The following is a 26121-nucleotide window of genomic DNA, read 5'->3' as shown; positions in this document are numbered from 1 at the left end:
GCACAAGCTACAACTATTGCGCTATGACGATTGCTTGGGGGCTTGGGGATTGCAAGTTGCAAACAACTTGAACTTGGTGGAAACCAAGGTGGAAACCTGCCTTGGTGGAATTGCAAGGAAGTCCATTGCGAGACGTCTTGACACCGATCGGTAATATGCGTCAGCATTCTGGTTGGAAGTTATGTTGAAGTACTATGTTTTTAGGTTTGGGTTGGTGATGGAAAACGTGGACCAGTGCACAGTGTGGCCAAACACCAGTTTAGCGCGAATTAAATCCCAGCGCTGCTCGGATCCGTTGAAAATGGTTCCCTGGTTTCAAAATTGACACTTAAACCTATGTGAGACCTTTTACGATACATTATGAATGCTTTCTGACATGTAATGGCATAGTTCCGCCTCTAAAAGTAGGGAGAACTAGCTTACGACGGGTGATGTGCTTACCAGGCCAGGGCTGTGAAGTCGATAGAGTTACTCCGACTCTGACTACGGCATTCAAAAGTCAATTTCAACTCTGACTCCGGGCAAAACTGTCGACTTATACGATCGACTCGGACTCTGACTCCGCAGCCATGGCAAGTCCACGCAGTCGATGGATTTTCGGTGACTCAGACTACGAGTCTTGGTCCGGATTCCAAAATCGATTCCGATTCCGACTCTGACTGCAGGTTCAAAACTGTTGACTCCGAACGACTCCGACTCTGATTACGAAATCCTGGAATTTAACCGCAAATACGAGTAAGAGGCATACAATTGTGGGTCCCAGCAATGATGGGCATGTTAGGAGGAGGAATCGTTTACGAAATTCCCATCATTTCTCTGGTAAATTCTTATGATTGTCCAAAGTTTGCTTGAAAAAAAATCAACATCTAATTATGTTTCTGTGTGAATGTTCCTGGTGAAGCACATGAATCGGTAGATGGTTGCTGAAATACACGTACCGATAGGACTGAACCTCAGCAATGGGAGTAAAAACAAAGACTTACACCATAAGCACCTTCATGTCATTAACCCTCGCCCGTATTGGTGTTTTGCTAGCCGCGAACGTAGGTCGGGTCAGGTCAGGCCAAGCCAACCAGTCCTGCCGGGTATTCATAAATAGGTGTCAACCGCCAGTGACAGCTTCGTTGCATGTTACGAAGGCACCAAAACTTCTTCCTAAATGTTCAAATGGTTACTAAATTCGAAATCAGCTCCAAAAACTAGCCTGGAAGCATGTAAAACTAAAAAAGGTGAACCGAGGTCATTAAAGGTTATTGAACTGACCTGACCTTCAAGTGATCTTGACACCGACCATAATGCATGGGACCACCGACCAACATCATAATATCACATGTTTAGACGCTTGAAACCACGAAAAAACTGCAAACGCGCGGCTAATGCAAGCAAACATACGCCCAATCGCGCTTCCGGCCAAACATGGTCTCGAGAAATAGGTCACAGGTCAAAGGTCATTGGGGTCAGGGTCGTGAAATTTAATGGGTAGTTGTAAAATTGATAAGCTCGAGGGTACTGAAAGTTTCGTCGCGATCGGCCGCTTTTTACTTGAGCTTTTTGCGAAAAACCGAGAGGGGTCCTTTCGACCCTCACCCTCACCCCCTATATGGGCGAGGGTTGAAAAATTGTCAAGATTTATTCATTGGCGACCGTATTCTGCAATATAACAAGTCAGAAATACAGCGGTTTGAGCCATCCGCGTAACGTTACGGAGCCGCCGCCGCGCCCACCCTGTAGCCGGACCTCCCCGGGCGGGCCAACCCGATACTTTCAAAGCTGAGCCAAAGGCCGGGGGGCAGGTTGGGGCAGGGTTTCTTGAATGGATCATGTCCAGAAAAGTGTGGCAAATCTTCTCATGGTAGATTTGGCGTGGAGTTTTTTGGCCATTTTCTTATATCTCTACGTTTTTAAGATGGACAGTGTTTTCAGGGGATGTTTGAAAAGGTCATTTTCAAATGAGCATAACTCATCGGTTAGTCCAAGGATACCTATAGAATTCGGGTATTCTATCAAATATAGGCTCAGTAGTCATATGCCACTCCAATTATTTCCAAACCTTTCCGACAATTACGCCAAAATGTGTTGTAAACATGACTCGAGTTTTCGACGATTTCAGCACAGCCGGGACCGGCATTGCGTATGTCCACTTTAGCTAGCTTTTTGGACACCGAAAGGAAGACATTGAACCAAAGTATTGTGATATTGACATACTTTGGACAATTTCCTATCGACTGATAGCTATAAAAAGTCAAAATTCCAAAATTCGTTTTTTGATTAAATTCGCGCTAATCTGGCGTTTGGCCACACTGTGCAGTGGGTATCTATCAGAAGGTATCTGAGGACAGGTTTAGATAATGTACCTAGGTATTTGTTCTGGTTTTGGTTATTTTAAAAGAAATTATTGCATACATTTGTGCTTGAATATAGGCCAAATTCGTGTTAAGAAATTTGGAAATTTTCTGTTTGAATTGTTTCCTAAAGGTGTCCACACTCTGACTCTGACTCAGTCATTCACAGATTGAGATAATGGCCGTGGACCTGGTGGCTGTATGGGACGTGCCATGCAGTGATGGCATCCACCAGGTGGAGGTAGAACATGGCACCATCTCGGGAAGAAGGATCATCAAAGTTGATGGGCAGGTAATTGATATAAAAATAGGTGCCTTATGCATAGAAATAATACGAATTGGTACCTATTTGTACAAACATCAACTGAAAATGAAGAACAGAGAGAATAGCTCTCAGTGATGAATGTAGGTATGTAAAAGATTTAGATTGGGTAGAAAGGAGGATACTATTTATGAGGATTTCAGAAATAGTAAGAATAATGGCTGCAAACTACCCACTAGAAGCATTGCTGACAACTTTTGTACAAATATGTTTATTATGTTATCTCGAAAAAGATGCAATGGCAGTGAAGTAACAAGCAAGCACTTAGGAAAAACTAAGTCACTGTTTTAGTACCTATTGAATAAAATAGAATCTTTTGTTACTTGAAGGACAAGACCCTTGAATATCTTGAAGCCTGTCCCATAGCTCAGGTTGAGCACCAGACTCGTGGTTGTGAAAGCTCGGGCTCAAGTTTTTCCAGCGCTCGATATTTCAGGCTCCCGACGGGGATGGTCTGCAGTTGGTGGGAGCAGCCACAGCCAGTTGAAGTCAGTAGGTAGAGTGGGACAGGCCGTGTCTGGCTTTGATGGGCGCGTTAAACTTTGGCATCGAAATGCTCTCGTTGTTACCCGGAATTGCGCGATCGGACGGTAGGGGTCGCAGTCTACACAACAAGCTCTGCTTAGCGTGGGCTCCGGCTCCGTCAATCCATCAATTCCTCATCAACATCCGAGCTACATTTATAAAAACTGATGCTTTTTTAGATGTGCAGTACAGATACTAAGTTACTTAAAGGAAATAGTTCACTTTTAACATGGGGTTTTGAACTGGAATAGCAGTTTCGTAGCTTGAGCTGAGACTAGCACAAATCAGGAGCTTTTACGGCTCAATGATCACCCTAGACGAAGATATTCCATTTCTCGTTCCGAAAGAGTGCCTTGCAGAGGAATGTGTGCCTTGCACAGGAATGCAGCCACGTCATCGTCAGCATGCTGCTTACAGCCAATGCAGTATGCGTAGGTTTGAACTACGCTATATGATTGGTCAACGCGTAATAAGCTTCCGCGTCAAACATTATTTTACGTAGAATATAGTTCGTCCCATATTAAAATATAGAAAAAAATTGTTTTTACAAAAAGGTTTTATTTTATTTCATGATCATTTTGAGCATAAAAAATCATAAATCAATAGCAAAATACTAATTTCAGGAAAGTGAACTGTTTCCTTTAAGATGCTTGGGCATTTATCTTTTTTTGGCTTCCTATCAATTATTTGCATTGCATTGATGTTAACAGACTGAAGAAGTCCAATTTGTTTGTTTGTTTGTTTTGTTGGGTTAGGCCCTTTCGGTCGACAAGACCATTGCAGAGCCGGAAGGATGATAGGAATTAGGGGGAGACATTGGTCTGGGCAGGCACCCTAGTGAGTCGCCGGGGCTGAGCCCGTCCAGAGGACAGGCCACCCAGCCCCAAGGCACTCACTGCACCCGGCTACGGGGTGCGCTCCCTCGGGAGCAGCGGTGCCGCTCCAAGGGAGCAGCCCGCATGAGATAAAGTTGCCTGTCCAGCCCGGAGGGGTTGCGGCGTGGAGGAGAAGGATTTCTGCATCCTGAGGATAGAAGCACGGATAGGTGAAGAAGTCCAAATTGATGAGCGGGGCAGGTGCAACGATGGGCGGTGCTTGTAGTCTGTTAGGTACAATGACGCCACGAACAACCGACCTTGCCAGCGCCCGAGTCGCCGGTGATATTTTTAATCGAACGTTTAGAGTGTCGCAGATAGATGGCGACACGGCTCTTCTGACTCTAGCGTAGCCCCTCCTAGCTCTAGCGTAGCCCTAGTCTCTTGCCAGTGGCCAGCGCGCTGAACGTTAGTCGAAGGATGTGGAGCTCTTCGGCCGCGAACTGTGCCACCGTTTCTCGTTGCCATCGAGTTACGAGGCAGCCGTCCTATCCACCAGGCCACAGCGAGGACTTGAATAATGAGTAGTCCCCCGTGTGGCCTATTCAGTGGTCACTCTTGTGTGGTATAAAAGTCCTGAATGGATTTTGATAGCCATTCCACGCATTACTCCTCGACTTGCATGCTTCTCTCGACAAGCTGAACTGCTCCGAGTTTTGACGGTGACAATGCCACGAGTGAACTCCTCGTTAGCGAATGGCCCAACAAGTCCCAACCACACAAAAGCCCTATCCCCTAACCTAACTAGACATCCTTCTATAGCTAGTACGTATACCGGTCAAGGATAAATCATAGTTACGGAGCGAGCGAAGCGAGCGTAGTCTTTCCTTAGATTAACGGAAATTTCTGAGTATGAGCGGCCGGCCGGCCGGCCGGCCGTGGTCACGCTTTTGCGAGGCTTATATCTCAGCAACCACTTGACCGATTTACATGCGGTAATTTTTGTAGGGTAGCTTCATTCCTTCTACCAAGTATTGCACTGTTCCCGATGCATGTGGGTGACCCCTTATGCACGTGCCACGTGCAAAACGAAGAGGTGTCACTTTTGTAATTGTTGCAATATCTCGGTAACTACTGGGCCGATTGCGCTGAGAGTTGGCATGTAGGTAGGCACCCACTAGGCAATGCATATCCATGTGCCAGAGTTGGGGTGCTGCTGCACGTGCGCACGTGCAGGGGTCGTTTCCAGATCTCGAGAACGGCTGGACCGATTGCGCTCAAATTTGGTACACGGTTACGGAGCAGTTAGTAGGGTGCCGTGCACAAGTCAGTTGGGACCCATTTTGCACGTGCGCACGTGCAGGGTGCCGCTTCCAGATCTCGAGAACGGCTGGGCCGATTGTGCTCAAATTTGGCACATCGCTAGAGAGACCGGTTAGTAAGGTGCCGTGCACAAGTCAGTTGGAGGTACCCCCTCGCAATTTCGCACGTGCAAGGCCCACCCTCTCGCTCGCTCCGTTAGTCGCCACAAAAGGCGTTATACTGGTTTGATTACGGAGCGAGCGAAGCGAGCGTAGTCTTTCCTTAGATTAACGGAAATTTCTGAGTATGAGCGGCCGGCCGGCCGGCCGTGGTCACGCTTTTGCGAGGCTTATATCTCAGCAACCACTTGACCGATTAACACGCGGTAATTTTGGTAGGGTAGCTTCATTCCTTCTACCAAGTATTGGACTATTCCTGATGCATGTGGGTGACCCCTTATGCACGTGCCACGTGCAAAACGAAGAGGTGTCCGTTTTGTAATTGTTGTAATATCTCTGTAACTACTTGGCCGATTGCGCTGAAAGTTGGCATGTAGGTAGGCACCCACTAGGCACTGCATATCCATGTGCCAGAGCTGGGGCGCTGCTGCACGTGCGCACGTGCAGGGGTCGTTTCCAGATCTCGAGAACGGCTCGACCAATTACCCTCAAATTTGGTACACAGTTAGGGACCGGTTAGTAGGGTGCCGTGCACAAGTCAGTTGGGACCCATTTTGCACGTGCGCACGTGCAGGGTGCCGCTCCCAGATCTCGAGAACGGCTGGGCCGATTGTGCCCAAATTTGGCACATCGCTAGAGACCGGTTAGTAGGATGCAATGCACAAGTCAGTTGGAGGTACCCCTCGCAATTTCGCACGTGCAAGGCCCACCCTCTCGCTCGCTCCGTTAGTCGCCCCAAAAGGCGTTATACTGGTAAATAACGTGTAATACCTAATAAAATAGTTATCTATCACACTATTGATAAAGCTCGATACGTCATGGAACTCCGCTACTTCGTTCAGCTTCAAAACTGTCGTCCGATGCTTGTCGACCCGAGTGAAAAAATATGCCTTGCTTTAATTACAAAACTGCTCACTCACGTCTCACAAATTCGTAAAATACAACCATATTGTGACCCGTTAAACTATGATACTGCATGCATACATTTGACGTACACAATGTAGATCAACCTTTTAAAAGGTTTGGGCAAATGGTCAATCCGATCGTCACGGCTGGAACCGCTGGCTGTTTGCTGTGAGGGAAAGCAGCAACTCTGCTGGCGCCGGGTTTGATCGATCCTGTTGTGTCTGCATGAGCCGCACTTTACGTGCCACTCGCATTCCAGCGGGGCGTCGACCAGCCGGCCGGCGCCACAGCTGACCCCTCCCCCTCCCCCCGGGCCGACCGACAGGAGATTGTTCGCCGCGACTGGATGTTCCGCCTAGTGGGCAGTGAGACGTTCGAGGTGGGCAGGCCGCGCGTGCGCTGCACGGTCAAAATCGAGCCGTGCGGCGCGTTCGCCTATCAGTACTCCCTGGACGTGGATGGGAAGGCGTTCCGCAGCTTCACCGAGCACCAGTCCAAGGTGATGCGCACCTGGCTGGTCACCGCCCGCGAGGGCACCTACCGCGTCGTTCTTGGTGAGTGTCCCTCCCCTCTGCGGTACCGCTCCCCCTCTGTGTGTGCCCATTCAGCGGCGTATTTAGAAAATCGCGAAGGGGGGGGCCAAGGGTTTGGAGGGCGCCACCTCACCCAAGGAGGGCGCCATACGGTCGCGAGATAAAAAATCGCTCAGTGGGGGTTGGGGGGTTGGGAGGCGTTTTTTACCATGCCACCAGTTTTTTTTTTTTGCGTAACCTCGTATAGGTCGTGCTGCATTGATTTTGCATCGTGTGTATTCATTATACTCCAGGTCACAAAAGGTCAAGTGTTCTTGAAATGCTGCGCCGAAGGCGCGCGAAATTTTTGAAAACAACCTTTTCCTCCGCTTTTTAGGCACGCCTTTTATACGATCACTGTTCAAAGCTCCTCTCGCTCTTTTACCAAATTTGAAGGTGTAAAAATACCTAAGGTTTGGTCGGGCCGCTGCCACACAAACTGTACGGAAAGCTTGGCTCATGGGTGTCGATGTATAAAAGTTTATTGGCGGTGGCATATCTACGCACCAGATCACCGTATCGGATTGATACCGGAGCGCGAGATGCGTAAACATCATCCAAATTACCTCAGACCAGCCTTCATAGCCTTCTCACAGATGCATACAGTGTACCCACATAACCAGTTTCAATCACCGAAACTTCAGATGCCTGCTGTTGCGCCCGAACCTGTTGACAATACTTAATCGTAATCCATATAGATGCCATGATGCACGTAAAGTAGGATCAATCCGTTAAGACCAAAGACGTGTTTTATGCATCGTAGAGCGTAGATAGTTTTGGTAGGTATAGATACTTCATTCATTGTGCTGAATGCACGTTCATTTGTGGCAGTTTTCACAGGCAAGACATCAACTATGTGCAATAGAACGACTAAGTTGAAAAACATGCCAACGGAGTAAATAAATGATAGGAGGGCAGCGATCAACGGATGTTGCCAATAGGTAGAAGGGCTGCGATCCACAGGAGGGCACTAATAGGTAGAAGAGCCCCGATCAACATCCCGAGTTTCGACAGTAGGGCACCGATAGGTAGGAAGTTGGCGAGCAGCAGGAGGGCGCCAATGGATAGAAGGGCAGCGATCAACAGGAGGGCACCAATAGGTAGGAGGGCGCCGATCAACAATCAACAGGAGGGCGCCACCAGGTAAGAGGGTGGCGAGGAACAGGAGAGCACCAATAGGAGGGTGGCGATCAACAAGAGGTCGCCAATAGGTGGGAGGGCGGTCATCAACTGGAAGTCGCCAATGAGCGGAAGGGTGACGATTAAAATGGGGGTGGCAATGGTGAGGAGGGCGCCTTTGCTCAAGAGGATGACACGAACAGGAGGGCGTCTGTGCGGAGGGCGCTGGTCAACAGGAAGGTGCCAGTGGATAGGAGGGCGGTGATCAACAGGAGGGTGCCAGTGGTTAGGAGGGCGGCGATCTACACGAGGGCGCCAATAGGAGAAGGGTCCCGATTAACATTCAACAGGAAGGACTAGGGAACCAATGGGTAGGAGGGCGGCACTGAACAAGAGGGTGCCAAAAGGGAGAAAGGCGGCCTTCAAAATTTCACATGAGGGCTCAATAGGTAGGAGAGCGCCAATAATTATGAGGACGCCGATCAGCAGAAGGGCGGCAATGTGTAGCAGGGTGGCGACCTACAGGAGGGCGCCTTCGGGTGAGAGGGCGCTTATTTACAGGACAGCGGCTTACATTGGCGACCACCGTTTCGCTTAGAGAGCTACAGCCTACAAATGTGGTTGGAGGGCGCCCGAGGGAGCCCTCCAACCGTATTTGGAGGGCGTATTTGGAATGGGCGTCCTCCGAGGGCGCCCTCCATCCGTATTTTCCCTGTAAACACATTCGCGATTGGAGGGCGCCCTCCAGTCGCGATTGTTTTTCGATTCGATTATATCACAATTGCATTTGCGATTGGAGGGCGCCTTCGGCGCCCTCCAATCGCAAAGGGCGCCTTCGGCGCCCAAGGGGGGGGGGGCCATGGCCCAGTGGCCCCCCCCCCTGCCTACGCCCCTGTGCCCATTCCCTTGCCGCCGTACCCTCCTCTGCCTTGCTCGGTGGGGACGGGTGTGGAGGCTGGGTGATGATCATTTAGAGACTGACCTTTTTGCCGATACGTTTAGGGCTGACTTGCCAATTGCTTGCTATTATTATGGGTTGCGAATTTCGGGCTATTGGGGAAAATGATTTCCGTGCAAGGTTCTATCAATATTGCTGGTACTCGGGCATATTATGGCATGACATTATCGGAAACGGATATTAACGAGCCGAATTGCTTCCGGTTGCTGTCCGCATACCTGGGCGACGCTCACGATCCGCCCGGCCACATGTTTGGGCGCAGTGCAGCTGAGGCCGCGCTCTCATTGATCCTGCTCTCGGAATTCGAGGCCACGTCAATGAGCTGAACGGTAAACGATCCCTTTGTCCGTGTCGCTGCTGCTGCAGCGGCGCCGGTGACTTATTGAGTAGAATGTACGGTCTGGGGTCGACTGATCGACCGCCGTCGAGAGGTGTTAGCGCTCACTGATGCGCACGGCTGCCCTGGCAGTTGGCACGCGACAGTAACGAGGTGTTAATGAACCCGGAGCATGGGTAGTTTCTGGTTACATGTCGTGGTTACACGGTGTTCACTGGTTATCATCGATGTTTGGTAATGAGCTCGTTTGTGATTTATCGACGTTTGCCAATGCGTATGTCTGAGGTGGATCGATTCCCCTCTCTGTTTCAGAAAAGGGGACTCTGGATGTGTGGGTGAACGGCAGAAAACTGGAGACAGCGGTGAGTTGATCACAATTACGTTTCGTAATCGTGCATCACTCCTCACTTGGTATCGTTTAAATGGCTTATGTCACATTTCAACTAAATTGTTGCTATTGATTTGACGCTGACGCAATCAGTCGGTATAGATGAGACACTTTTGATCCAAATGCAACCCTTGTACGTATCACATATTATTTGTTGCTTTTGAATGATTATTAATTGCGTGGGAATGTCTTTGAAACTGTGCAAACTAAATTGCCAACAGTTAGTTATGTCTTTCATGATTCCCATAGGTCGTATCCCAGACTGGGAAATGTTTATCGCTTTAGTGTGGGGCTATGTCGAGTCTTCACCACCTGGTCCTGGTATACAACTATGCACCCTAACCGACGCCCACTGACGCATCTCCTGCACCCCCCCCCCCCCCTTCAGGGAGAGTTTGTCGAAGACGGCACCGAAACTCATTTCGAGGTGGGCAAGAAGCCGGCCTACATCCGCGCCGTCACGAGCGGGGATAAGCGTCAGGGTCTGGTCTACTCGCTGTATGTTCAGGAGCAGCTCATCCCCGAGCACAAGGAGACCCTGTAGGTGCATAAGGACGCGGGTCTGGGCCCTGGGGCATGGCGACAGTCTAGATGGCGGTGGTCGGTCGCAAGGGGGGGGGGGGGGGAGCTGCACAAAACACCAGACTTATTTATAGTGGAAAGGTGGTTTGCTTATTTCGGTACATTTTAGTTACCGTTGAGTCGTAATATGGTTCGTCGCATATCATGAACTTCTAGTCAATTGCAATAATTTATCTTGTATACGTTGACAGACGATTTATGTTGTGATCTAGTGTTCGGTTGTTATGCAGGTGTTTGTGTTTTGTTGTTGGGTTCCATTCAACGTCTTCTTATGTCGATCGAAGGGAACGTTGTTGGTCTCATCCAAGGAGAGCACTATGTCAACTAGTGACGTAAGCCTATGGTCATACTTTTTCTTGCGTAGGTGTATCAGTTTTATCACACCGACGTCACGCCCGTTTCTTGCGTCGGCACCGTCAAGGTCGCCTAGGAATATCAAATAGTGAACGGTGCCTCCGGGCGCTGCTCAGTCACGAAAATCTTCCTACGAACGTTGCTCACTAAAACAACAGCTGTATCGGCAATGATTGAAACGGATCAAACTCATGACGAATCGTTGTCTGTAGTAGGAGAAACTACAAGGTGGACGTTTTCAAATCAAGTTCAGGGGCAGCTGACGAACAGTCGATTGTGTGAAGCTCGGTGTCGCAATCTCAGTCAGTGTGAGCACCTGTGTTTCTTCGTACTCTCCTAGCCCTGCCCATCTAGTCTTTGATCTCAGTCGTTGCACGCTGCTACGTACAGGTCTCGCGAGATTAAGCGGTAGGTTTTGCACTTTTACATTTCCGGTTATATCTCAGAAACTAATCGATCTACGATGAAGCCATTTTACACGGATCATGGCCGGCTTGTTACCCAACAAGTCGATCGCATCTTCAACACTTAAAAGCTTAAGACGACGAAGATATAGCCTGAAGTACACTAAATTTTCTAGGTGCAAAACCTACCGCTAAAACCCGCGAGACCTGTACCTATATTAATGTTGCAGCCATGATCGTAGTATTATCACAAGAGCTTTGCGCCGCGCACATCTATGTAGTGTTCTAGTCGGGGTCGGATGGCGACGCTATACGCACAAGCGTGGGGCATTCTGAACGAACGTACCACCTGCTCAGGAAGCGCTGGTCGCCGGTTTCTGGTCTAAAGGTATTTAGATGTACTCGTAGATGAGTCAATGTTGTTTATGTTGCACCCGTGGGTGTGATTCAACTGTGCGTACAGACAACGCATTCCGTCCATTTCGCACAGACTTTATCTTGATGAACAAATGACAATGTGTCATCACTGATTGTGAACAGCACATCGTAGATTATCAGTGTTTTATTGTGCACCCACCGCTAACGATTCCGTCCAAACAGTGGTTATTCACCAGAAGCTGTGTCGTTCATCTGTGAAATACAGCTGTGTGTCTACCAGCGAGTTTTTTTTTTTTAGAGCTTCTGGGTGCAAACGTTTACTGCTCTCTTTGTGTGTGGTTGGGTGGTTTAGGTTTAGGTTTATATAGTGGGTTCGGTTTAGACAGTCTATTCAGTACCCACATCATACTGGTTTGGGACAAGATGACAGGTTAGGGTGCAGCAACCCGATGTCGGTCCAGCAGATTTTTGAAGTGGTTTGTACATAGATGTTGCAGGCTGTAGCCACAACTTCCTCTGGTAAACTGTTCCAGGCAGTAACCACTCTGTTTGTAAAGAATTTGGCCCGTGCTTGACTGCTGCATCTTCTTTTTGCGAGCTTTAGCTGATGCCCCCTTGTCCTGTCATCAAAGTTCCTCTCGAAAAGGCCTGCTATTTAGCAGCACTAGCGCCTAACGTCGAGTGTCCCAGTTGCCCCCATCCCCAGCTGGGTCCGATCACCGAAACACCACGAACGGACTAGTCCGTCTACCCACATATCCACCAAACGCGCAACTCGCAGTGGCCACATTCCATTTAATAAGCACCAAGAGTACATACACTATAAGATAGCCGAGCACACGGGGCGGCTCGCGGGAACAGCCCGCGGCGCGCCGGCTCTCATTTCCCACACGGGTCATCACGTCAAACGACTGGCACAGCGGGGGTCCCGCGCACTGCGTCGGGCCGGCCGAGGCAGCCTCGGCGGCACTCCGCCACCTCTGCGACCGCAGCGGGGAGTAAAACAACGATACACACCAGAAGCAAAGTAAACATTCGGCATACAAGCAACAAGTGGTACAGTGATATATACCTGACTGAGATAGGCCCTCACGGGGCTCCACTGGTACTGGGTGGGGTCGCCACACCGCCCAGGCCACTGGCCCGGTTAGTTCACTCAGCGCGCACCACCTAATGGCGGCAGCGGCAGACCAGATCACAACTGACGTCGGCAGCACCCTCGGTCGGCCACGGCGCGTCTCAGGGCGCTATTGAACCGTAACTGGCCACCTTCACCGGCTGCCGGGCGTCATTCTGAAAACAGCGGGCCGGGCGTCTGAGAGCGCGGCCGAGCGAGACAGTCTCCAGTCCTCAGTCGTCGGTTCAGTCCTGAGCCGAGCTGAGTTCAGTCAGTGCAGTTCAGTTAGGTCCCTGGTCCAGGGCTGAAGATAGCTGCGTGTAGCTTCCCGTTTGTCGTAACTGTCAGTCAGTTCTTAATCCTATTCCTCACTATGCAGTCTCCAAACGTCGGTACCCTAATCAGTCTTCAGTCATCAGTCGTCTCCAGTCATCGCAGCCGGTTGGCAGTCATATCATGATCTCCTTGACCTAACAAAGCTATCCAGTCCTCTCGCACAGACCGTTCTCAATAAGCCGTCCGTCAGAACCCGTTCTACGCCGGTCACTCGATTGTCTCAGTCCTCTCTGCTTCAGTCACCGGTTCTCAGTCCTCTATAATGCAGTCACTGGTCCTATGGCCATGTCTCTCGCGCCGCCTACGTTCTGGGCGTCTCCGGCACGCACAATCACATTCAGAGGGGCTCATCACGTGCACTCGGGCCGGAATGTGCGTTCTCCTATCACCGAGTCAGCGACTTGGCCAGTCGCCGGTCCCAGGGTTCGATCATGGGCGGTAAGGGCGCAATGTCACGGATCACGGTATTGTCCACCGAGTCATGCCGCCGGGCTGTCAGAGCGACCGACAAGTCTCGGAAACAGGGTTCGTTCCGTGCCGACTGGTACAGAGATCCAGCAGAGACTGTACGACAGACAGGCTCCACACCCGCACACAAACACGGACCATACGCGGCCGACACCACTGACATTCGCCTCATCTTCGATAAATCCCCGCAGCCGTCGAGCGGACGAAGCAAGCGGACAGCACCCGGACGCCGCCAGCGCCGCGCGGCGGCGGCGGCCGTAACTACAAGTTCTCGCCGTGGCCGTGGCCGCGCAGCGTCACCCGCGTGGGCCGGGCGGCGGCGGCGGCGGGTGGCGCCTGCTGGTACCCGCTGGCAGAGCCCGTGCCCAGGTCACCGTCGTCGGGCGCGCCGCCGCCTATCTGTGAGATAGAGGCGGACGCCCGGTCACCACAGGCACAAGCGAGAGCGCAGGCAGCGGCAGCAGCAGAGGACACGGGGAGCGATGGGAGGGGGCAGGACGGAGGTGCCAATGGGAGGGAGAGGACCAGACTGGGAGATAAGAGGTAGTTTAGTTTGTTCCGCTACGAGACTGGTAGGGATTGGTGGAGGCTGGGACAGTTACGAGATGGGCTGAGACGGGCTCCGATGGACGGAATGAGACGGACAGAAAAGGGGAGGCGCGATACAGGACGGAATGTACCGGAACAGGTAAGGACATGGGACGTAACAGTTAATCTGATGTTTGTTAGGGGTTTGTGGGGCGTCGACGGCGGGGACATTATGCGCCCATTCGCACAGGAAAGTACAGGACAGGACAGGCCCACAGAGCAATGCAGGACGGCTACTGAAGCTACCGGCGGTTGACAGAGGCGAGGGACGCTCGGACTGAACAGGACTAATTGAATCGGACCACGGACAGCAGCATATACAGACCAACTCGCTACGTGCATCGTGCCGCATGCAGTCAAACTACAGACACAATGCATGGCGAATCCACCCACCTCAGAGAGCGGGAACACTCAGTGAGTGAAAACCACGCACAGCGGTATAAAAACCACACAAAGGGAAAAACCACCAGCACGCCACTAAAAACCACATACACACATGAGACAGAGAATGTCACAAGCGATTGCACAAAGGCTAAAAGCGCGAGAAGTTCATATGACTAGCCACTGGGGTAAGGAAAAAACTCTAACTTCGAAGGGAAAACCAGTGCTAATCTAAAATTTAAAATTGGCATGTCAGTTTGATTACAACAGGTGACGAGCGAGTTCTGTGTAAATATAATGACAACAAAACATGACAAGAATTATGTAAGGCTAAGCGTTTGTTATTTCTCTCCACAATAATTCGAGTCGCAACACCAATCCCTGTTGAAACCCGTGGGTCCTCCACCACACAACTAAGACGAATTCAGAATGCTCCAGCCCAGAAATTACACGCGATTTAGTGCTTAGAAGGAAGGCAAATATTCACCCATTGTGAGTGCTTGGCAAGAGTGGACAGAGTGGGACTATGTGAGACTATGGTAACAATGTGCGAGAGCCTCAAACATGGCCGGTAATAATCACGTGTTCGTCCGCTAACTCACGATCCTAGTGCTCGCTGCTAAATGAACAGGTGTATCAAAAATCCAAAACATGAAACCGATTGAACGTGCCGTTCATGTTCTGCAAGCTCCGCACAGTGCCAGCCAGCACACGATAGCAGCCTGTGGCAGTGCAGCTTGGCCGAGCCGGCGGCAGAGACAAAGAGGACGAGAAAGAGTAGAAACAGCACGGTGGGAGGTGGGGGTGTCATGCAGCGGCAGCAGGGGGGGGGGGGGGGTCCCTACCACATGTGGCTGGCTGCTGGTGGAGGGCTGGTGGCGCCGGCGGCGTCAGGGGCAGTCATCTGCCGGTCAACGCACGCCGGGGAGGGGCAGCCGTCAGTCCCACGACCGGCAGACGCGCAGGGGACCTGCATTCACGGTTCGAGCACATCCCGGGACCCCTCAGGCATACTGGGGCTGTGGCATGCATCCATGTAATTTAGGACATCTCAGGATAGTTTTCAGATAGATCTAACGGCCAAAAGCGGAATACTCGTAACTCTAAGCACCAATGAAAGACAGTATTCCTGTTCTGCAATATTTACCAAATCGGACAAACTTGGGTGCGCTCTTCAATTTGATTAACATTCTAAGGTATAGGCATCGAGGAACGGATATAATTTTTTAAACATGTATTGGAACAATTAAAATGTTATATTCAGGAGAACGAGGTAATACAGTTTCGTTTCTTCATGGTGAGAAAGTTAGAATCACTCAGAAAAAAAAACAACAAATAAGTTTGACTCAGCAACCGAGAAAATAATATTTTGCGAAAACGAATCCACAGAGGCTGACCCATTGCCAAGCCATAACATATAATTTCCGACGAATGCATTAACAAAACCCCGAGAGCCAGTCCTTAAGTGGTCCATGAAAATTTCACTGAAGCAGAATTAGCCAACAGAGCAGGCTGTAGCACAGAAAGCCAATGGTAGCGAGCAGAATCCACCTCCGGGACACTGAGGTCCCTGACCACAATAAATGCTTTATGAATGCTGCTGTTCAGAAGTTCCCAAGGATAAGAGAATGCTAGCAACAAACTAGTGTACCCAATGGACCACCCAAACAAGTAAAGGAGCACGTCACTTTTTGGATGTCAGTTTTACACCAAGGTTCTCCCAAGGATCACCACCAGCACCACTTCGCTCCCGCATTTTTCACCACCACCGGCGCAGCACTTCCGCACATCACAGAGGCAGAGCAAACCCCCATCGTCATCTGTGCCCAATCCTAACCCGCACAGTCGCAGTAACATCCCGCAGGTAGTCACACACCATCCCAGCGTCACCATTAGCAGGGCAGGACACCAGTCAACACCTGTCACACGCCCACAATACCAACAGAACCATCATCAGCGACAGCCCGGGCAAATAGGCCGGAAACGACAGCCTAGTAGCGCAGCATCAAGCAGAACCTATCGTGAAAAAAGAATACCGAGAAGTGAAGCCATCACCCAAAATATTGTCGCATGACCAGCTTGTCCACAGTGTTTAGTTATGCGTGTCTGGTAAAGCTTAAGGTAAGCTCAACCAGTAACATACCTCAGGAAGAGGTATGTTACTTAGCGCCCATAGGAACGGGAAACCAGGGGGACAGACAATTACGGAACTGATCAGACTAGCCAGCATTTCGGACCGGCATATCATAGTCGTCAGCCGACCCTCACGGCATAACGCAGACATTTCAGACCCGTACTGTGAGCCCACCCGTCAAACCCTTCCAACATTTCCACATGCAACGCCCATCTCACATTCGTTCACCATGCTGCCTTTTCCATCCCACATCGCTTTGGTCACCCCGTAAAAAGTCCAAGACGTCGCTTGAAGACTGAACAGGCTCAACGCAGGCCGTAGCGACTAGCGAGTCTGCCGGGAGTTCTAACTAACGTCCCGGCAGACACTTGTCGACATTTTACCACCAAATGCATCAGCCCCAGATGGCCCCCCCTGGGACGTTTTATGAGCTCATACTAACATAACTCTGAAGACTGTGAGGAATATCCACTTCATACTCGTAAATGAAGCGGTCGTGTCACTAACTGCACTCTCGGGCTGACAATGTCCGCCATTGAACGTAGCTGTAAATTTCAACGGAATTGGCCCATAACGACGTCTGGGTCACAATTTTAATCATTGGTTTAAGATCCAATATAATATTATCCTGAAAAGAAGTCAATTCCGGCTAGAAACGTCACCATTTACGAAAGCCGTCGCCCATAAAATCCGTCACCTCCGGCCCATCATGCAGTTTCATTTTATCATTTACCAGACCCAAAAGTCATCCACCGAAGTCAATCACTGCTCCACCACTGCCGCGTCGACCCATGCCGATCACCTCATCTACGACTACAATCCCTGTATGAACCGCATTAACTCAAACAAACCCCCACCTAGTTAGGATGGTGGCTTGGAGTTGGAGCAACACGGGAGAGCAAGTTTCAGAAGATCAGACCCGAAGAAGAACTGTTTCTGTGACTGTTTAGTTGCCGACTCTAGCAGCATGGCACAGGATAGACAAGTCGGTGGAAGATTCGTGTGTCCAATTCCACCACCTCGTTAGACGGCCGGCCGGCGGCCAGCGGACAATGACAAGGGCAGGATGGAAGGAGACAAAATGGAATGATAATGGACAGAGGGACAAATTATAACCCCGAAAATGCAGCCTACATCGACACTTAGTCCCGTCGCGTACATCACAGTCCTCATCCGCAGCATAACCGCATAACCTTCCGTCCACACCTGGAGCTGGCGACCCGCCACCACCTCTCTCCACTCTCTCTCTCACCATCTCTCCTCCTCTCTCTCGCTCTGTCTGTCGCGTCAGGCGTGCCTCAGGTGATCGGCCCGGGCCCGACGCAGCTCGGCAACGGGAGGTAGCAGCGTGTAGCCCCACTATAGGCAGACGCTGTTCAGTCCACTGACAGCGGCCCGCGCACACCCACATACACAGCCCGAGAGACTGTACAGTCTGTCTTTAAAGTACCGCGCCAAGTGACGGTGGATCCATCAAGCCTGACCGACGAAGGGCCTGCTAAATTTGAGTCACCGAAGCAACTGACATCCTCGTTCATTCCCCAGGTTAATTAGTACGGTGACTTTCAAATTAGAGCAGGCCCTTCCTTGGTCAGGCTTGATGGATCCACCGTCACTTTGCGCGGTACTTTTAAGACAGACTATACACAGCCATAGACCGACCCCCAGACAGACACACGAGTAGAAAGTTCGAGACTGTACAGAGAGACCAACGCCGACCGAGGTAAGAACCCCACACAGGGGTCAGGTCAGAAATGAGAATGATCACTATCATACCTCGTTGGTGACCATATCCTAGTGACCATGACCAGCAGAAGGCGACGGGCTCAACACTGGATCGGTCCTTGTATAACAGTTTCGAAAAATAGCTGTGCAAGTACAATGAAATATATAGCACTTGATGCCTCACGCCCAACTCTGGGTGGCCGTAAGGCCATTTACTGAGCCTGGGTGGACCAATCCGGGGTTGGGCCTGCGTCGTCAGGCTGACAGATCACTACAGTAAACCAAAATGACAGCATATACAATAGACAGAAAGCCCTCAGACAGATGGGAGGGGCCATCCGAAGCTCCGGAAAGGCCGGATTATATACAAGGCCCACAAAGGCAGACGGAGCGGAAAGCCACACATCAAAGCTAGCCCGGCTAATGTACCAGAAGGAACGCCAAGTCTCGTAACAAATAGGGACGGGTAGCTGCAGATTACTTCGATTGGGAGGCTGAAGAGAGTCCTTCTATTTGCTAGAAGTGTTTTTTTTTTGCGTGTGTTATTTGCGTCGATATATCACATACAATATACATACGCGTAGAGTTACAAGAAATGGAAAAATGTTTGGGAAAATGTATGAATGCCTCTCCACCGTCAACATTCCAGCTACAGTACTTCATTACTACACAGTATACAAATCGAACTACACTCAGTAATACTGCTACACACTGCGTGCATGACAAGTCTGCGTATACAGGGTCCGGCAAAAGTCTTGTCGTATGTGGTATTCTAGTTTCTGTGTCTTCCCAGGCGCGTTTTGCCCCACCCAGCGTTTTGCTTCCAACGCCATTGTGTCAGCGAGTCTATTGTGCCCCGGGGTATGAGACCACGGATAACCTAAGGGTCAGCGGCTGATTGTGCGAGGTCATTGGAGTAGCGAGCGTGCAGTTGAAATGAAGGCTGAAAACACCATGGTCAAATATTACGATGTCAGTCTCAGGAATCGAGCCATCGGCATGATTCAAGCGGGAATGTCGCAAAGTCTGGTCGCGAATAATGTCGGCGCCCCTCTCCGACCAGTGCAAAGGTGGTGGAAGCACGTAACACCCACCAAATCGCCAGAATGGCCGCATTTGTTTGGGCGCCCGACGCAGCCAGTGTGCCCACAGCTCCTGTCAAATTCCCAGCGAAGTTGATGGTGTGGGTGATGATGTCGCATCAAGTGCTCAGTGAGCTGCTCCACGTCATCCCGCCCAAGACGAAGGTGGACACCAAGTAGTATGTGGAGACCATCTCGGAGGAACTCCCAGAAACGGCTCTGTTCTGAAGCGACGGATGGTGGCTGAGAGGTCGAAAGCCATCTTCATGCAGGAAGGGGCTCCAGCGCATCGCTCTGCCACAGCCCAGCAGTGGTGCTGAGACAACCTGCCGCACTTCTGGGTGAAGGAGGAGGGGCCGGGGAACAGTTCCGACCTAAATCCCATTGAAGAGCTGTGGGCGATCGTCCAGAAAGACCTCGACAAACAGATGCCAGCAACCAGCCTCGCGCAGCTGGAGACGCAGCTCAAGTCTGCGTGGTCACGAATCCAGCCGTCTGTGCTCTCCACTCTCGTGGCCAGTATGCCGAACCGTGTTCGCAAGTGTTTGCTTGTCCGTGGACAATACATTGAGCGCTGAACAACTTTTTTATTTACAATGGCTTGAAGTGTGGAACGATTTTAAAACTACGTCAAGACTTTTGCCGGACCCTGTAGTGTACGCACAACTACCAGACTACACTAGTTGCACAATCAACTCGACTGTTCTACGCCGCCCTGCTGGCGATGGGTACTACTGACTACGAAAAGAGATAGGGGATAGGAGAAGAAAAGGAGACAAAGGGAAAGGGGAGAAAGGGAAACATCAGGAGAAAAGAACCGGAGAGAACTAGTTTGAGGGACATGGGCAGGGTTGCGTAGCAAGTTCATTTTCGTGATACTCCTCAAGTAGTCTGAACAAACACTTGACAAGACCTCAACACAAACGAACGGGACCAGACCAGAACGGACCAATTTCGACCACAGACGCTCAAACGGACCATCGCTGACCTCGCACTAAGACATCACCATCCATGGGTCATCTTGAGTCACCCAGTCCCGTCTCTATACCCTGTCCGGCCCACCATCCTTTCACAGTCCCGCCCAGCGGCCTTAAGTCCGTTGTCGCCCTCCGTTCCCGACCCACCCAGCCGTCAGCAGCGCTCACCTGTCTGCCGTTGGAGTGTATCGACCCCGAGTCACCGCCGGCGCCGTGCAGACTGGCGTCGTCGCCCTCTAGAAAACCCTCGCCGTCGTCATCGTACTTGTTACTCGTGTCCTGGCGAAGGGAAGGGAGGGCGAGGATGGGGTGGGTGGTCAGTGACGAAAGGCGCTCATGTTTTATTTCGTTCTTATCGTTCTTATGTAAGTAAACCGTGCTATCAAGCCACAACGAAATTACGAAACATACTGTTGAGTAAGTAAGGACAGATAAATAGGCGGTAATATTCCGTGTCAGCAAGCTCAAAGAATCCAGAGCATTTGTCCCGTTTACAGTCATTAATATTCCAAACACCAGACAACTCTGAGCTCAAAATCACGTCACTTCAGATCCCATAAAATCTCCCTGGGCCGAGCTCGCGACCGGGGTCGCCTTCCTTTCAGCTCAGTACAAAGACCCATAACTTAACCCTCCATATAATACACATGTCTATCCGTGGCCCCTTCATCAGCTTGTAACTCTCACATTTCCTGAATCATGAGGACCTGCACCGACTTTATAGCAGCATTCTGGACTTTCTTCTAAGGACGGGAACCGACAATCTCCGTCATGGTGCCTGGCTAATGATAGTCTCTGCTTCCCTTCCCTGTCCCGTCCCTCGACTCCTCAGTAGCTGGGTACTGGGTAGTGGGTGCTCTCTCAGACACTCCAGTGATGACTTCACCCCAAGTAGATCAGACGGTAAAAGGTCAGACAGTCAGCGGGTAGGGTTGGGCGATCAGCGGATAGAGTTAGACGGTCAGAGGGTAGGGTCAGACAGGTCAGAGAGTAGAGCCAGACAGATCAGCGGGTGCGATCAGACCTGCGTCAGCTGCTGTGTGCTGGTCAGCAGTCGCGCCAGCGGGTGGCAGCACATGGGCAGCGTCTCCAGCAGCGTGGGGCGCGCGTTCGTCAGCAGCGGCTTCATGAAGGCCGTGTCGAAGTTGGACCACAGCCGCACCAGGCGGGCCTTCTCCGGGTTGTCCCGCGCGCCGGTGGCGTTCGGCTGAAACACGCGGATACCGTCAGAGGGGGGAGCGATTGACGCGGAGGCCGGAGGGGGTAAGGTCTACGGAGCCGATGATAAACGATCGTCAGGAGCTCACTTCTGGTGATGATGATGATGAACTGGGGTTTTTGGGCGCCCGGACTACAGTGGTCATCGGCGCCCAGAGCTCACTTCTGCTGATTCGATGATGCCCGTACCGTGACCAAATCAGACAATATACAGACACTCATGGCGGGTAAAATTTGGGCTGCAATATGCTAATAAATGTAGCACATACAAATCGCACGCCAAACACCAGCACCATCCACCGGTGAGAGCCTCTCATATCATCACTTCACTCCATACACCCCCTTCCAACCTCCCGTCCACTAGTCGCTGATAGCAGCCTCCACCACCACCCATATCACCATTTCAACGTCAACACACTCAACCCTACACCATTTCAGCGGCAACACAGTCGTTAACCCACCACCATTTCAACCTAACCACAACCACCGATCATTCCAGCGTCGCCGCCTTCCACCACCATTCCCAATTCACCGCCACCAGCAGTACAGTCATGCACAGCATACCAAGCCTGCCGCAAAGCTGCAGCAACAATGACCGGCTATCACATGTTCAGTGAAAGATGGACCTGATTTCCACTCGTAGCCATGAAATTGAATAGTCCTGTGTATCTCCATGCCGAGCGCCGAATCGTGCACCACCGTAACAGAATACTGGACGCAATCCATCAGTATTTTCATTTCCCAGACATACTAATACCCATGCGGCCATGAATCGCACAATCACACATCTAAGGACAATACAATGTCCGGTAATAACACCCCCACGACAGACGGGACAGCACGATCTAACCGCATTCGGTTTGGCCTCCTCTGCCACCTCCGGGGTACGCTGTGAAACAGTTGGTGAGAGCTGTGTAAGGAAGTGGTGTAAGGGGCCACTTCGACAGGGATAAGCTTTCGGCTCAGACCGAATGCATATTCACTTTTAGATACTGGCAGACTGAAGCTGTCAGTCAGCAATCAGGGTATTTATAAACATTTGTACCTCCGATCTAAGATCCGACTTTGTAATCATCTTAACATTTAAAAGCATTCTCATTCATGATTTCAACCGCTCCCATTTGTATAGGGCTGGCTAGCGGTACAATGCAAATGGTCTATTTCCTACTCAGAGGTCTCTGGAACATACCCTTCCGCTCGTCTAAACAAAGATCAATACACAGAAGGGTGTCTTTGAGAAACACTTCTGCCACACTAGTTAACACTGACGTTCACCCGCTATGGCATCCTGATAACTACTACATTATTCAGAGAGGAGGAAAAGCCAGTAAAACGATAGTCACACTGTTTCTGGGTTTATCAAAAGCAGCTGAAGCATTGGTTTAGGTTGATGACATTGACACACACAAAAGTGTAAGCTATATTAAGGCGGTAGAGGAACGATGATGTCGCAAATCAAGACCTTAGTTACTGAAAATGGCATTTCAGAATGAATTTAATGTCGTTCGTGTAGATTCAACACGAACGACATATACAATATTCGATATTCGGCAATGCTTTGGATCCGTTCTTTCTTAGGTTTGCCAGACTATAGTATGCTATCGTTTTCTTCATGTAAGTCAGTGAGCTTATAATAAGCTGAGGTGAGCCACACCAAACCTAACAAAATGTTTACTGTGGACGGCACCTTCGAGCTCGAAGCATGCTTTAGCCGTGAGTAAATAGCATTCCGAAACGCGGACACATGCAATGGTCGATTTGTGTTGGTAGACGGACCAAACCTGCGCCTCCTCTTACCCGGGCATCCATAGTGCTATATACCTGCAACGTGCAAAACAAAGAGTTAAAATCAAAAGCACGGGCCGGCCGGGTGCCCGCCGCCCCAACACAAGAGTCAGCCAAACTCAATGGTAATGCGGCAGTCGCCGGTTGGCAGTATTTATGCACAAGACGCAGACGCTGGGGAGCGGTGCAGCCACGGTCCGGGCGAGACAGAAGCAAAATAAGAACCAAAAACCGGCCCCCTCTGCGGTCAAATACACGAGCCGATACGAGGAGACGCCTTCGTGGGATAGCCGGGAGTGCTCGCGAGGCAACCCACACGACTTTACATCAGTTATGGTGCAGCGCAAGAGTGATCACGAGCTAATGGCGAACAAAACTGAAGCATAATGACGCGAAAATAAAAAGCAAATGAGTATGCGACATGAAGGTCGTCGTCGTTCCGTGAGTCAAAAAGCGTGCAAAATAAAACAGCAAAAAAGTTACAATAGCAAAAGCATTAAGGCAAAACTATTAAACAAAGTGTTTCCAGACACGAGCCACAATCACGGACGTATAAATAAACTGGACTAACAATCCCAATGTACAGGGTGTCCCATAAGTTCGTTCTCACCTAAATTTTACGTTTTTAGGCTCTCTTGCTTAAAGGCACGCTGAAGTTGGTTCGTTACTGAGCTTACGTGGTTGCCATGGCTGGTAGAAATATGCTCCACAATAACTAATTTCTGTAGACAAAATAATTTTTGCTAGAGAGCCCGTTTCCTACACAGACGGCTAACGCCGCAACATAGAGGTCTCCAATACGGGTACGTCTCGGTATTTAGTCAGCACGTGACCATTCGCGACGATTGAGGGTGATTGAGGCCTACCAGTCTGTAGACAATGTCCATCGCTAACTGGACGCACAGTCAGCAAGTGACACCGATGATTTGTCGGGAGTCAATCATTGTAAGTTTATCCTCTTTTTTGTCAGCTCTCAGGAGTGAGCCATGTGGCCAAAACTGTGTGGCGCCAAAGTGGCCATCAAAAAGGTCAAAGGGTTAGAAAGTTGGTAAGCAGACTTTTCAGGATGGATTACCAGCTGTCTAAGAGTGTTCTTTCGGGATACATAACTCAAGGTGACTTAAGCTTTGCTTACCGGAGGGCTCAAAACAGTCAAAAACGTCTTAAAATGGCCAAACATGAGTTTCGTTATGCCTGAGGCTAAAAAACCTAAAGGGCTGAGGACATCAACCAGGTCATCTGGACTAACTAGTCCACGTTCGAGATGAAACACCCGTCCAAACCCGAAAACAACCCCATAAGGGCGAAGGAGGAGGCCTCCGTTTCGTCCCGTTATGTTCCTATGCGAAAGGCCAAGGTCACGGTATTGTGGGGTTATAGGCGTCCAGACGCTGACCAGGTTGCGATTGGTGTCCCAGAAACAGCTTTGGGAAGCATAATGTTTTTCCAAGAACATCTAGGAGGAGTTTCAACCCTCAAGCTGAACTCGAACCGCGAGTATGAACACATTTATAGAGGAGAAAATGGCATCCGAGAGGTCGTAGGCCCATCTTCAGGCAAGACAGTGCATCAGTGCACAGGTCAAGCCAAGCTTAAAAGCGGTGCAAGGAGACTGTGACAGGCGTTTGTGGCAAGACCACATGCCAGGCACCTCATCGGATCAAAATTTCATAAAAATTTGTTGGTTATGCTGAAAATTAGGCTCGTCGAAGCGTAGCGCTGTTCCAGCCTCGAGGAGCTCACGGCGCATGTCAAGTCAGTCTGGGTTAACTTTAAGCCTGCTATGCAGCCAAACATGCCGGTTGGCATGCCGCAGCATGTGTTCATGTGTTTGCCTATTAAATGGGGAGCACATTGAGGGGTCACAAGTATATCAAAACGCAATGTACTCTGTTTCACATGCAAATATAATGTGAGAACGAACTTATGGGACACCCTGTACCTCCTATGGAAGATAGTGAAGCCGACAAGGCGCCATTTTACGTTGCCAAAAAACCGTGCTCTGGAAGGTCATCGAGCCAATACAATTAGAATTGCGTCCAAACGGATGATCGGATCGAGATGCTGGTGGTACCGTTCGACGGGTAGTTCCTTGAGGCAGGTGATGATGGATGTCACATGTCACCCGGTGTCACATGGCGCGTGCCACGTGCCGACAAACTTACAAAGGGCAAAAACGTTTAAGCGACGCTTCACATCAAACGAAGGGCGGCACAGGTGCCAAACTCACAGGTCACATGTCCCAGTGTTCGACCACTAACATATGGTATGCTCGGCATCAGGGGGTGCGGAATGCACGCGCTAGTGGCGAAAAACATGTTTTGAGGAGGCATCCTCCGATTCCGGAAAACCTTGCCCTAGGCACACCAAATTTGGCACACTGACACTACTGGACACGCGCTTTAAGGTGCTGTACAAATAGGCGTGCTGGGGTACACGGTGCACGTGCTGTGCACGTGCAAACCTTTTGATGTTGCACTCCAGGTGTCACACATGCGGGTAGGGCGGGTTGCGCTAGCAAGCTCAAAGTGCCAAATTTACACAGGCCACCCAGAATGTATTCCATGCATAGTTATTGAGCATATCCATCTCCTGGTGGCCCCCAAAGGTGCGCTCTGCACGTGCAAAAAATTATCCGCGCCGGGCGGTGGGGATGATTGGACACCCTATGTGGATTTATGTAAATATCTCGAAATCGGCGTTGTGTAGCGCCGCCGTTTTCGGCACACCTTTTCATACATCTTTTTCACAAATGCTGCATAACTTTCAGACTTAGGTCGCTCAAGGTTAGGTCACCAGGTTACGTCCAAGTGGCCTTACCTTAGGA

The 26121-nt window shown here is 50.4% G+C and overlaps 2 protein-coding genes across 17 annotated transcripts in view; one reads left to right on the top strand and one right to left on the bottom strand.

Moving 5' to 3' along the window:
• Window positions 1-48: 48 nt before the first annotated feature.
• LOC122370971 (fas apoptotic inhibitory molecule 1-like) lies at window positions 49-11096 on the top strand. Of its 3 annotated transcripts, none has more exons than XM_043346981.1 (5): window positions 49-150; window positions 2512-2634; window positions 6717-6945; window positions 9690-9739; window positions 10154-11096. In XM_043346981.1, exons 2-5 carry the CDS (start codon window positions 2521-2523, stop codon window positions 10307-10309), a joined length of 549 nt encoding a protein of 182 aa, XP_043202916.1. In that variant the 5' UTR covers window positions 49-150; window positions 2512-2520; the 3' UTR covers window positions 10310-11096. The 3 variants fall into 3 exon arrangements, with proteins under 3 accessions (XP_043202916.1, XP_043202915.1, XP_043202917.1); XM_043346980.1 differs by having other exon boundaries at window positions 83-150; window positions 2502-2634; XM_043346982.1 differs by lacking the exon at window positions 49-150 and adding an exon at window positions 226-234 and having other exon boundaries at window positions 2518-2634.
• A 1162-nt stretch (window positions 11097-12258) lies between these two features.
• Window positions 12259-26121, bottom strand: part of LOC122370976 (sodium/hydrogen exchanger 7-like) — a 41196-nt gene continuing 27333 nt past the window's right edge. For 2 of the 14 annotated variants that reach the window (XM_043346995.1, XM_043346993.1), the window contains 5 exons: window positions 23307-23330; window positions 21316-21498; window positions 20460-20570; window positions 15219-15277; window positions 12259-12776 (listed from right to left, as the gene is read on the bottom strand). In XM_043346995.1, the coding sequence (XP_043202930.1) occupies window position 12776; window positions 15219-15277; window positions 20460-20570; window positions 21316-21498; window positions 23307-23330 (378 nt within the window). In that variant the 3' untranslated portion in view covers window positions 12259-12775. Of the gene's footprint in view, window positions 13804-15218; window positions 15278-17759; window positions 17867-20459; window positions 20571-21315; window positions 21499-23306; window positions 23331-26121 lie in introns of all 14 variants that reach the window. The other 12 variants (XM_043346988.1, XM_043346987.1, XM_043346997.1 and 9 more) reach the window with 7 other exon arrangements.

The sequence above is a fragment of the Amphibalanus amphitrite genome, unplaced genomic scaffold (genome assembly GCF_019059575.1).
Source record: "Amphibalanus amphitrite isolate SeventyFive unplaced genomic scaffold, NRLGWU_Aamphi_draft 001191F_arrow, whole genome shotgun sequence".
Lineage (NCBI taxonomy): Eukaryota > Metazoa > Arthropoda > Thecostraca > Balanomorpha > Balanidae > Amphibalanus > Amphibalanus amphitrite.
Note: the sequence above shows the minus strand (reverse complement) of the source record. Positions and strands in the feature narration are given on the sequence as shown.

What these genes read in the sequence shown, in the direction of transcription:
- LOC122370971 (XM_043346981.1), top strand. Translation starts at nt 2,521, where the DNA reads ATGGCCGTGGACCTGGTGGCTGTATGGGACGTGCCATGCAGTGATGGC. An exon ending in TCATCAAAGTTGATGGGCAG is followed by an intron (nt 2,635 to 6,716) that starts GTAATTGATATA and finishes GCCGACCGACAG; the next exon opens with GAGATTGTTCGCCGCGACTG. An exon ending in GCAGAAAACTGGAGACAGCG is followed by an intron (nt 9,740 to 10,153) that starts GTGAGTTGATCA and finishes CCCCCCCTTCAG; the next exon opens with GGAGAGTTTGTCGAAGACGG.